Below are 13,305 nucleotides of genomic sequence, written 5' to 3'. Positions count from 1 at the left end.
TATTTTCGGACATACATTTTGATGGAATACCCGTAGGCTTGATTTGTGCCATGCCCACTGACAACGGCTTGGTCTATTCAGTGTTCGAAACGACGGGAAATTTGGCTCTTCTTTTGACTATAACCATACCACCAATGTGTGCTCCTAATTTGTCGACATATGAGTGTGGCTAAAATAATAACCATTAGGGAATCCATCTACATTAATTACATAAGAAACAGTGAGAGATACCGAAGTAAGAGTGCTAGTATACAATAATAATAATAATAATAATAATAATACCTTCCTCTGAGGCGCCATGCCTTGGTCATAACATAAATAAACCATCATCTTTCTACGGGCTTTGTTTCAAAATAAATGAATAAATAAATATCATGTTAACAGCGCTTCAAAGAGAATCAGACACAAGAAGAAAAGCCACGCTGCATAGTTTTTCATAAGAGTGACCTGTTGGCCTGTTGAAAGCCTGAGACGTTGATTAAGCCAAGGATTCACGACAGTCACCAGCGGGGGCGGAATGCATGCCCAAATCGAATCAAGCTTTGGGAATATGGAGATGCATCATATGCCCGTGCCTTGCGAATTAACGACTGATTCCTCTGCAGCTGCTCTTTGCAAGTATTCAAATGTTGGCAAAGGAAAATTCCTTGCTTTTATAAATCACCACCCTATGGAATACCAAAAAATGCGATAGATTTGGGTATTAATAAGAAATAAATTACTCAAAGCGATGAAAAGTTAGGAGAAACCACACTGACAAACTCCAAAAGTAATACATTACTTGGTTTATCCTGATATACACTTTCATGGGATGAAAACATTTACCATATTTTAAAAGCCTAAAGACCAAATGCAACTCTCTGGACGAAGTCCGGCCTTCTCTTGCTCGGCATCCGAAGAAGCCCGGTGATTTGGAGCTCCGTAACAGCCCTACAAAACCTTGATCTTGAAAAACATCATATGAAGGATCACAATCCATCTTTCACCAATAGCCAGTTGATGTATCCAGTTAGCAAACGTCGGTTTTGGACTACATATCAGTGTTCCATAAAGTAATATAGATACTACTGTAAATTATGAATGTCATATCCTATTCTATCTTACATATAAACATAAAGAGGCTCTTAAAAAGATACCTAATAGGCATTATTAAATTAGAAGTTTTAGTTTCCTAAAAGTGGATTTAGAGAATGCAATATCAACTTTTTGATAACTGTTGTGCAGGAACGACAAAATACTATTACGGAATGAGTTCAAAATTCTAACCACTTACAAATAAGTTGAAAGTCATTTATTCCTACATATTTTTTTGTCGGTGTCTAATGATGAATGCCCTCTAATCTGAATGAAAAGCAGTAAAACCCAAAGGATACTGGATCTCAGCTTCATTCTCTGTAGGTGTGGTTTTAAGTTTTTTGGATGCTGGAGAATTATGCAATCTCTTTCTGGATTTTGAGCTAGGAGTACTAATTGTCACTTTGAAAATTTGGTACCAATCATGAAGATTAATGACATCACCATACTCTTGAGAGAGGTAGTACCTGCATAATAATTTTTAAATTCTACCATATCAGTGATCACAAGCATAGCAACAAACACTTCTTTTGAGAATGACCAAAGCACAATAGAATTTCAGTAGACTAGGAAAAATAAACGTAATTCAGGTCCTCATTACTATATATCTAAGGTATGACTACGCAGAATTCAGTGAGATGAACATTGAAGAACTACATATGCGTGAGATGAACATTAAAGAACTACATATGCACTGGAAGCTTATTCGAAACGGTGTAAAAGATTTGCAAGAAATACAAAAATGCTCACATAATTGAGGTATCATGCATTGTTGGTGATACAATATTTTCATCACCATTGCAGCAAGAGCACCGAAGATGATTTTGAGGCTTCAAAAGATCAACCTGAATTATCCTCCTTGTATCTCCAATTAATGCCTACATTTAAAATTAATCATTTCCTCTTAGACATATGGTCAGATAATCAGAACTGACACAAAGTTCTAAGAAAGGAGATCACAAGCTAGAATTAAATAGGGAGTACAAAATCAGAAGACAAAAGATAATGGTCCAGACACTAGATGAGATGGATAGTAGCAAAATAAGGAAAATTTTGCCGGATCACAAAATTGAATGAGGACAAAAAAAAACCCTACTAGAGACACATGGAAGATGACCTGGAATTGCCATGAATAAGATAACCTATAATCTGACTTCATCCAAGCTCTTGAATCTAGTAGGATAAGGATGCTGATCGTAACTCTTTAATCTCTTCTAATTTTAATGGCATCCCATGGTTTCTTTCAGAGTTCACCGAGCAACTCCTAAAATGGTTCATTTTCTGTTGTTCAAGATACATAAGACCTCTGTTAGTTAATTCGCGATTAATACGCGAATAATTCGCGTACATTTAAAAATACGAATTAAACGGGGCGTCCCGTATTTTTTCAAAAAATTAGGAAAAAAACGCGATTTTTTCCTCAAAAATAATTATTCGCGAATTATTCGCGATTCGCGAATAAATCGCCCAAAAAATCGGCGATCGGCCGAGGGTCGCGTCGTCGCCGCTCGCGTCGTCGTCGTCCTCCGCCGCCCTCGCCGGCACCGGGAGCAAGGGCCACGGCTGCGGATCCTGTCTCGTCACCGCTCACGTCGTCGTCGTCCTCCGCCGCCCTCGCCGGTGCCGAGAGCAACGCTGCGGATCCCGTCTCGCCTCGGCAGAAAAAAAGAAGATGAACAGGAAAAAAATCGGGGCTCATAAGGCATGGATGGTGCACGCGGTCCACGAGGCCATTTCCACCTCGTGGACCGCATGAGGGGAGGTCCACAGTGGACCTGTGGACCTCCCTCTTATATATATATATATATATTCATTTATTATATATATTTTTTTATTTTTATTTTTATATAGAAATATTTATATGATATTTTATTTATAAATTTATAATTATTTATTAATATTTTTAAATATATAAATCTTATATATTATTAATATATGTTTATTATTAATATATGAATATACTTAATTTGTATATAAAAATTATAATAATAATATATATAGTATATTAATTATTATATATTTAATATATAGCCGAATTTTTGATCCCGAATTTTTAATTGGTGAACGTATAATACCCGTATAAATCACGTATCCGAATAATTACCGAATCCGTTTTTTAGCCGTATTTTTTAACGAATTTAAAAATTAAAAGGCGGATTTTATTCGAATTATACCCGTACCGAATTTTTGCCGAATCCGAATTAACTAACTATGCATAAGACAATAGGCAATGCTTTGGGTTCCCAAAAAAGGTTCCCTTTATTGGCCTAGGATGTGCTGGCAAACCCACGTAGCATTTTGAACAATGTGTACGACCCAATCAAAGCCTTCCATATCATGCATGCCAACACATCAACAACTTATAAAAGTTGTATTCTTTGGGGATCCATAGTAGTACATAGAAAAGACACAAGCATAGGCTTGTAATGCAATAAAGGGTAATGAAGGAAAGAACATTGACCATTTAAGCCATACTTTTCCTTATGTGCAGCAGATATCGAATGCAAAAAAAAAAAAAAAGTGCCGCAAGCAAAGAACAGAGTTAATTAGTAACGTCGATTCAACAACAAAATCAATCCTTGTAAAGAGAATGTTAAACCATCAATATCATGAGATCAAAGGACTTACTGATTGTAGAATTTCAACATGTCCGAAGCAGATGATTTCATGAAAAGGTGCACACTCTATAGGGGTCAAATATTTCCTGTTTCAAACAACAATTTATAGAAATGTGGAACATTGATTTCCAATAAAAACAATATTTTGCAAAATCACTAACACAAGGAAATGCTATACATATATAATCCGGTATTCTAAGCTAATGGAAGAGCAATTTACATTTTGGAAATTTTAATGTATTTTGGACATATATAGAAACACATATAATAATTTGAAACTTAGTGAGTCTTGAGAGGAAAAAAATCAATAAACCAAATATAGTATCCAGAGTTGGCTTTAAAATTCTTGTCCGCATTCTTAGAGAAGGAAAATGTATAACAACACAGATAGCCAAAGATAAAATTTACTCCACCAGGAAAGTTTTAAGGTAAAAACCACCGAATTCTATAGAGATTCAATTCGACAATTTTTTTCAGATACTTGGAAATATTCATACACAGGCTTATTTAGTAACTGGTTCTTGAATAAAAAGAACACTGGAATACTGGATAAATGATGATAGCAAAAACCATTCCCAAATCTCAAGTTTTCTCTCTTTGCATAAAATGCGAAAAATAGTATAGCCTGTACTGAAGAAAGACCAGTACAATCTACAAGGAAAATGCTCCAATCGAATTGCACACACGATAAAGGTGAGTCCTACCTGACCATGTCATCCAACAACATAGCTGCTTTATCATTTACTGATACTGTTCCCTTTCTTGCACCCAAGTATACTGGCCTCCTGTCGCATGAAAACATGTAATGTTTCTACTGATCAAGTACTGTTGAATACTCAAATAAAATGTTTTGATATTTGAGACTGTTGCTTCACAACACAACCACTTGTAGAACAACTTGTCTACGTGCAGCTACTTTAGAAAGAAAACCCGTAAGTACATGGATCATTTAAATTCCCTAAATGCAGGAGAGAATAAATTAAAGCCTTGCTCGTACTTGTGAATGTCTGTCCACTTTTCCTTATAGAGCTGGCCACCATCTCCACTTGCTATGTTTGATTGGAGTTCTTTCACTTTATCTATGACCTATTATAAAGGTTAAATCCAGTCAAGATGTGATGAAATTCATAATGTAGTCAATTACGTGAAGTTTCCTGCTATAACATTCAAAAACATATCTTTTCAGAAGAATATTCACGCTTTAATACACAGGAGTCAATAATACAACAGAAATATCAGCACTATAATACGGCATTGCAAGGAAGACCATGAATCTTAACTGCCACTGAAATCTACAGAGAAATCTTTATACTTGAGACCATATTAGTAATAGCCTTCAACTCAATCAATATTGGGAAAAATTGACAAATCTTTAAACTTTGGTAGGTTTTTTTTTCCTTTTATGTTATCGAAAATCTTTTGGATCTAAGGTTGGCTCAGTCACTAGAAGAGCACAAATATTCCCAATTGGTACTCCAATCATTATCTGATTCAATGAAATAAAGAAAGTGCACAGAGAGACTACTAAGACACCGTTGTAATGACTCTGGTATATTCAAGTATTCCAGAATTGCTCTTTCTTTTTCCATTCAAGAGATCTAGCACATTATTTCACAACTGGGCTAAAGTTGATAGAAAAAAATATTTGTAAGATTTGTAATTTTAAAATGTTGAGAAGAGGGATACTAACATATTGACAATAAACACCACTTTTAATATGGGAAAATAACATCTATAGTACCTCATTCATGTCTTTCATATGGAGACTCCACATTTTAAGCACGTGAGGAAGCAAGGCGATGGGCAATTCCCTGGACAATATAACAAATCGCCAACATATTCCTAGATATCAGCAATGTAATAAGGGCAAAAAAAACAAGAGTACAATACTTCCTATATTAATCAACCAAAGACAATTTTTGCATCCGCCATACCCAAATTGGAAACCTAATGGTGAAAATAGCGAGCACCATAGTGAGCAATGTGGATGAGTTTTCACTTCACAAGATGGCACCAATGAAAGGGCGGTACAACATAAGATGGCACCATAGTGACTTAGTAATGTGGATAAGTTTTCACTTCAGTGATCTTATCATTAACTATTACTACCATGAGATGATGGGAAGTTCTGTAGTTGTCCTATACTCCAACTCCAGCGGTATTTAGATGACCAATTGAGCGATTTTTTCTTTTGAGAGAGAAAGGTAGCATACTACCCGCTTCGTTTATTTTTTCTAGAAATAAACTTAGCTGGAAATGTGAAGCAACTAGGCTTCAAACTTGAGACCTCGCGTACCAACCACCAAGCCCTTTGCCACTTGCACTAGAGACGGTTGGTGATCAATTGAACGTCTTATGAGACATAAATCTTACTCCTTTTTAAGTCAGAGACCTCCATAATATTTTCCCGAAATCAAGTTTGATAATCAAAGAATATATAGTTAGTGGTATTGTTCAAACATGTAATGACGAACACATAAAGTTCAGCTATGAAGCAATATTCATTCGTAAGCCAAAAGCAATCTCTAGGATGCTACAACCTTACTCTATGTATTGCCTGAGCAATAAATCCTGCTTTGCCAGAGCCCAGTTTTCCTGTAATAGGGATGCCTCTAGTCATAGAAGATATTTGCAAATTAGGATCGCTGGCTTCACAGAAAATGTCTAGTAGCTGCATCTTGCTACGTTTTCCAGTTTCAAATAAGCACTGTAAAGATTATAAAGTAAACAAAGAAGACAATTGAGTGATGCTCGCAAGAGATATAACATTATATAATGAGGTGCTCAAACTTGAACCTGTGGAGTCACTGGAAAAGAAAATAAGCTTGAGAACTCTAAATATCACCCAAAAAAAGCATTTACATGGATATACCAATTGAACCAGAATAGTCTGCAGGAGAAATAGCGTGAATGGCAGATCAAAAAGATAAAGAACAACGAGAAAGAGAGAGGAGTAGCAGGATAAATCCTATGTATTATCCATTTCAACTCTTAAGCAAATTCACCGTATAGTGAAAACGTTATAATCATTCAGAGTTACAGTAAAATGTATACCAATAGCATTAAATGCACATGCATACTGGATCATGTTGAAGAAACTCTGCAAGAAACCCCATATACCTGATATTTTCTAATTAACAGTTGAATGCAGATGCAGTGCAATTATGGAAAAGTACGCAAGCATCATTTGATGTACTTTTTCAGTGTTCCCATGCTCATATCTTTTCCGATGCACATAAGAGAACATACCATTACAACAGAACTCCAACTTCTTTGCAGCTTTCTGAGCTGAGACAACCCTTGTGTGATGCTAGTTCCACTGCCTTGAGAAATCTTCTCCCTGACAGTACAGTCCACTTTTTAGTTCCAGTCTGCAGAACATCTCTGCATTTACTAACGCACGGAAAATTTAGATATAAATCCACTACCTTTTACAAGAGGGGAGATCAAAAGCCGTTCTAAGGATAGGCCCAGGAAATGCATCAAACTCGTCCTGCCAAATAATGTGCACAAGGAAAAATTTATCTATTGGTGTGCAGAACCAACTTAGAGCAAAAATCAACAGTAGGACTCAATAAAAATTTAAAGGAAAAGGAGATATGCAAAACCATAGCAATATATATTACTTCAGCGACTGCACTAAACACTCATTGTGATGCACATCTTCCAGCAATATCATATAACAACAAAGGTGAGGGTTATCTTTAATGTATTTATCAAATAGCATATTTTAACCACATGAAGTGGTCTGCATATCTTTACAAATGTTCTATCAGAGAATGAATTACGCTAACATTATAGAGTATTATCAGAGCAGGCATATAAGGTGAATGTCTTATTTTCTATGTGAGAGTAGAAAGATAACCCGACGATTCTCATCAAAAGTTCCCAGGCATAAACAACTCAAAGGCTCCAAGGAGAAGTGTTTACTGCAAGCAAGCTGCAAAACAAAAAATTGTCTTTTAACATGTCTGTGCTTAAACAGAGAAACATCCACAATGTGGCTGATAAATCAGAAATATATCAACTTTAAAAAAGAACTGACCTTTAAGGCACTTATGAATGAAGTTATTGTTCCGTCATGTCTAAGGAAATAGTTTCTAAGAAATACTGCAACTTTATGGCTTATACTGAATCCAGAGCATGGCTTTACAAGAATAGCCTCGACTAATGCATTCATTCTCTCAGCAGGAGACCCCAATGTGAGCTTACAAGGCTGCAGGTGCTGCAGAGCATTTGAAGAAAGAAGCTTTCTAGGGGCATCAACAGTCGTTGCAACTCCCATTATAATAAAAATTGGAATCTTAATAACCCATTCGCTGTAAGAAACAACTTTTTCAGAAGCCAGGTAATAAAAGCAGAAAGCCTAGAGTATATGATAGCTGTTGACAGAATTAGTTTTAAGTACACCAAAAAATATTCCAGTAAAGGTAATTAAAAAAATTTAAAATACTGACCACCATTTGACTTAACACTGCTTTGAAGAATCGAGAAAATGGAGCACAACTAGATTCGTGAAACATTTTTTATTTATACAATAGACATAGTTTATGATTTAAATTGTTATATCAGAGGCTCAGAGCTATATCCTACAAGTGTGCACTTTGTAGCTGGCGAAGAGTGGTTAGGTCAAATAGTCCCAAAGAGAGAGGAAAAAAAATAAAAACCATAGTATATGCCTTTATTGATGGATGATATAGGCGGTAAGTGTACTTTCCTCTGTTCTTAGCTGTTTAATATAGTGCCAAGGAATAGAGGAAGAAAATAAAGTAAAAATGTATGGACCTTGCCTGAAAAATGGACCATTTGAATTTAGTCACCTAACTTTTCAAAATTTTAATTTTACTATCTAATTTTTTAATTGTTTAATTTCAATCCGTCAACAATACCTTGACTTTAAAATTTGAATGCGTCATTTATCTTTACAAATTTAGTTAGTATATGTCATGCAATTCTTACAATTATAAGTTTATTAAAAATAAGTAATTAGCTTAACATTTAGAGTCAAAGTGCAGTTGACTGACCCAAATCAAATAAATTGAAGGGTTAAAAAGTAAAATTAAAATTTTGAGAGTTTGGGTAGCCCAATCCAAATGTCCCATAGTTCAGGTAAGGTCCATACATTTTTTCCAGAAAATAAAAACCCTAGTACATGCCTTTATCAATGGATATAGTAGATGAGTATACTTTCTCTGTTCTCATCTGTTTAGCATAAGCATGCAGGACATTCAGCAAATACCAATAAAAAAAAGGAAAGCAAACTATAAAAGACCATTGCATCAAGCATTTGGCTAAAAATGTCCCTAAAATAAGGAGAAAGCAAGTGCTTAAATATTTATTAAACTTGACGTAATCCACAAAGTTTAGAAGCAGAAAAAAAAAAAAAAAAAAAAAAAAACCCGTAATGCCATATATGAACCAGAAAAGATGGGCAATGAGACATTCAAAAGTGAGAGATACAGCACCTTAGCAATGTGATGAACTCACCAAGGACGCCACCATTACATCGCTGCATATCATCAATTATGATAATGATGGGATTGTTGTAGTTCTCTTGTTCGCAGTACCAAGAGGCTAATACAGCAAAATCAGCCACCTGGTAATACAAAATAAGCAAACAAGCCATAAGATGTAAGAATCAATAACGACTTCTCATGAGAGATGAAATTTGATCGCTGAAAATCACGGTAACTCACATCTGAAGCATCTGAAACCAGCTGCCTCAACAAGCTTCTAACGCAACCGCCTATCCCATGTTTAGCCAAAAAGTCCAAACCCGAAAGGCTGGCAACATGGCATCTGTTACTTTTCAAATGCACGCCAAGATCTTGAAACGTCAAAAGATCATCCACAAACTCGACATTCTCTGAACAAAATTGAGCGAATTAGTAAGTACTACCAAGAATCATCTCTTAAGAGGAATTTAGAGCAGAAACCACTAACGGATCCTCACTAGTGAAAACGAACGCAGCAGGTACCCTCCTGCATAATGCATCTGTTAACAACGGGTAAGGCCGTTGGATTTCTGAAAGGCTAGTTGTTCTGCTGGATTTGATGATCGAGAACAATTCCTGGATCCATTGCAGCACTTCATTGAACAGATTGAGGTTGATCTGTCGCAAGACCTCCTGATCCAAGAAACAATATCCAGGAAAAGGTTGGGAAAACACAGTTCTCATTCATTCAAGGAGAGAACTAAATAGGGTGTTAGAAAAAGAATAAGACCTTGATTGTGGAGTCGATTTTGGACCAGGTACGCTCGAAGGCTTCGAGACGAAGCTTCTCACAAATGGCATCGGAGTCATCCGGTGGAATCTGATCGGATTTCTCCGCAGATTTCGGGGAGGAAGCACTTAGATCGATCTTTCTTCTGGTTCTCCCGGATCCAGAAGCCCTTTTCTCGGATTTCCCAGGCAATGCTTTGTGCAAAACAAAAAATGGCTGCAACAAGAAAAGAACAGAAGAATCAGGACGAAAGGATGAGCAATGATGAGAGAGAGAGAAGAGGGGGGTGGAGCAGGGACCTGGAGATTGTTATCGGCGGTATCTGAGGCGGCGATCGGAGAGGAGGGAGGATCCGATGCAGTGGGCGATGTCGCCATGGGAGGGTTTGAAGGAAGGGGCGATCGAAGCTAGGGTTTGGGCGACGCTCCGGGACCGCACCGTATCTTGGGCCCTTTGGGGAAGGCGGAGGCTGATTTTGGCGGGAAAGCGCTCTGGGTCTCTGGGATGGGAGAAGCTATTCCCTGAGCCGGGGTTTATAGACCGAGCCGCGTTAACGTTCTAATGACCGTTGCGTTATTGAGGCACGGTCTTGTAAACTCAACGGTTATGGCCCTGTTAATGTTCAGGCTGTAAAAAATTTTCAGATTAAAATAATTAAATATATTATTTATTTATTTTTATACAGGTGTAAGTTTTACGCTATTTTAATTTTCCAATTGGTGCAAACTCAAATGTGTTTTAGTTTTTTGCTGATAATCATAGAAAAGAAAGAGGGCCTTTGATAATAGATAGGTTGTATATGTTACGCATAGTTAAGAAATGTACAGAGATAATATTTCTTAAAATATTTTTTGGTGAATTGACATTTAGATAATTTTATTTTACTATTTTTTGTTTGGTATAAAATCAATAATTTTAAAACTGTAATTTTTTTTTTGTTTAACAACAAAATTTATATCAGTACAAAAAATAAACCTTTATTTTTATTATAATTTTTTTTCCTTTCTCTTTCGTAAATGATTTGACGAAGTCAAATAATGAGTTTTGGATAGTGAAGTTATGACAAATTTAATTTATAATAAACTTAACAAATAAAGTTTAAAATAATTCTACCTCCCTCTGCTTCCATGAAAAAAACATAAGTTATCTTCTCATCCTACAAATATTTTAGCTTAAGGTGGGAGCTTTTTTTTACCCTACAAAAAAACTCTAAATAATTTTAAATTTAAAAGTAAAATCTTCTAAAAAGTTTATTATAAATATAACTCTTTTCTGGTCATGAAAAAAGTGTTAAGATAATGAACCATTTTATTTTTTTTCTAAATAATAAACAATTTATCGTTACTATTATTATTATAAAAAAAATAAAAATGGTAGGTGATATATCGCATTTGTTAGGAAAACAAAAGAGAATGAAAAGAACGTTAATAATGACCAATAATTCAATGCATTTATCATATTTTTTTGATAAAATAGCAAGTTATTTATTTTGTTTTGGTTTTTTTGAGAAATAGATAGCACACTATCCGTTTCATTCAATAAGAAAATAAATTTAGCTACATTGATTGAGGCATCCATGGCCTCGGGATGGAAAACAAAAATGATGGAAAAAAGAAAACGAACGGGAAACTGAAATCTGAAATACAGACGACCCCTAGTGCAAGCTTGAAGTACACGTCAAGGCGATGTGAAGTAACCACATGCGCGTCCCCTGGCTCAACAGAGGGCGGCCCACTCCTTTGCTAAATCCTCAACATGATGAGCAACAGAGAGAACGTCAAAAGGTTTGTTCCGAAAAATAGCATTATATCTGACATCCTAAATTGTCCACCAAAGGGCCGCGATATGGCTCTGGACCTTAAACTTGTCCGTCGGTGTCCCCTTCCCCCGCAGCTTCTCCCATATGGTATAAACGTCCTCGGGTAAGGTGAGGGTATGGAGCTCTCGAGGGGACGAGACAAAGAGGTACTTGGCAACCACACATTTCGCTAGTAGATGGTTTATAGTCTCCACCTCGACGCCACACAAAACACAGATGTTATTACCAGACCATCCCCCTTTACTCAGGTTATCCCCAGTAGGCAATCTATTCTTTAAGGCTATCCAGAAAAAGATTTTGACTTTAGCCAGAATTTTCATTTTCCAAATGCCAGGCGTCACGGAATCCAGAACTCCCCCAAATCTGATGATTGCATACACTGACTTGACAGTAAACGAACTTCCGAGGTTCCATCTCTATTGGGCCTCATCGGGATGATTGGTGGGCAACACATTAACGAGGTGATTCTTCAACTCCCTGATTCTCTGTGTGCTGTACTATGGGTATCTTCTGGCGCCTCTCAGGATCTTTCTCCACCTCCACCCAGATGTAGAGTAACAATTGCTGACTCGGACTTCTTTGTTATGGACGTATCAAAAAATGTCGGGGAAGTGCGACTTTAGAGAGGTGGGGCCATACCATCTGTCAGCATAGAAGTCAACAAGAAGGCCGTCCTCAAGCTCAAAGTTTAACCCGCATTTACAGACCTCCTTCAGATTAACCACGCTTTTCCACCATTGTGAGGCCGGTAAAGGACCGGCCTTCGAAAAGTAGACGCCTTCTGGTATAGTATACACTTCTAATTAGTTTAATCCACCGAAATCCTTGTTCGGTGAGAAGGCGCCACCACCATTTAGTCAGAAAGGTAATATTCACTTTAGTACTATTTAATTTTAACTTTATCACTGATTTAAAAAAAATAATAATAAAATTGATAAGAAAAAAAGAAAAAAGAGACCACATGGGGCAAATTGATACATTTTAAACCACATGGAGCAAAGTGAGAAACTAAGAAATCATAGGGGGAGTTTTTAAAGTTTTCCCTAATTTAAACTCCGAATATTTGTCATCGCATTCTCCATCTACTATACTAAATACAGTTCCAATCATAATTTTGAGATACAAAATATGATAAATAATTCATAATTATATAAAAAAATAAGAATACTAGTAAAACAGTGAATTATTATTTATTAATTTCGGAATAAAAAAATATGGAGCATTCATCACTTATTACTGTTTTCCGTTCTATGGATTGTCCACGATGTGGCGCTGATGTTATAAAAAGAAAATAAAAATATTTTTAGGTTTATGCTGATGATTTAAAATTTTTATTTTATTTTTATAAAATTTTTAATTTTATACACATTTTAAAAACTATTTAAGAAAAAAAAAAAGCCCCGAATATGGCTTTATTAGTGTCCTTCCCGCCATTACGCCGTCAACTCTTTTCAAGCCCTCAAATCTCGGGCGATAAAACCACTCCACATTTCCAAATTATTTTCTTCACACAAAACCCCCCCCCCAAAAAAAAAAGTAAAAAAGTAAAAGAGAAAAAAGGACTGAGAA

At 36.1% G+C, this 13,305-nt stretch overlaps 1 protein-coding gene across 2 annotated transcripts; it reads right to left on the bottom strand.

Annotated features, from left to right (window-relative positions):
• Nucleotides 172-10,579, bottom strand: LOC109713769 (origin of replication complex subunit 3). Of its 2 annotated transcripts, XM_020237957.1 has the most exons (18): nucleotides 10,217-10,577; nucleotides 9,918-10,133; nucleotides 9,646-9,820; nucleotides 9,389-9,558; nucleotides 9,158-9,288; nucleotides 7,738-8,011; nucleotides 7,558-7,632; nucleotides 7,121-7,185; nucleotides 6,942-7,032; nucleotides 6,233-6,399; nucleotides 5,434-5,503; nucleotides 4,690-4,778; nucleotides 4,397-4,477; nucleotides 3,703-3,778; nucleotides 1,825-1,952; nucleotides 1,374-1,541; nucleotides 826-945; nucleotides 186-668 (listed from the first exon to the last, which is right to left on the bottom strand). In XM_020237957.1, exons 1-17 carry the CDS (start codon nucleotides 10,292-10,294, stop codon nucleotides 840-842), a joined length of 2,160 nt encoding a protein of 719 aa, XP_020093546.1. In that variant the 5' UTR covers nucleotides 10,295-10,577; the 3' UTR covers nucleotides 186-668; nucleotides 826-839. The 2 variants fall into 2 exon arrangements, with proteins under 2 accessions (XP_020093547.1, XP_020093546.1); XM_020237958.1 differs by lacking the exon at nucleotides 1,374-1,541 and having other exon boundaries at nucleotides 172-668; nucleotides 10,217-10,579.

Source organism: Ananas comosus, linkage group 8, assembly GCF_001540865.1.
Source record: "Ananas comosus cultivar F153 linkage group 8, ASM154086v1, whole genome shotgun sequence".
NCBI lineage: Eukaryota > Viridiplantae > Streptophyta > Magnoliopsida > Poales > Bromeliaceae > Ananas > Ananas comosus.
The sequence above is the reverse complement of the archived record's forward strand: the minus strand, read 5'-3'. Positions and strand labels throughout refer to the sequence as shown.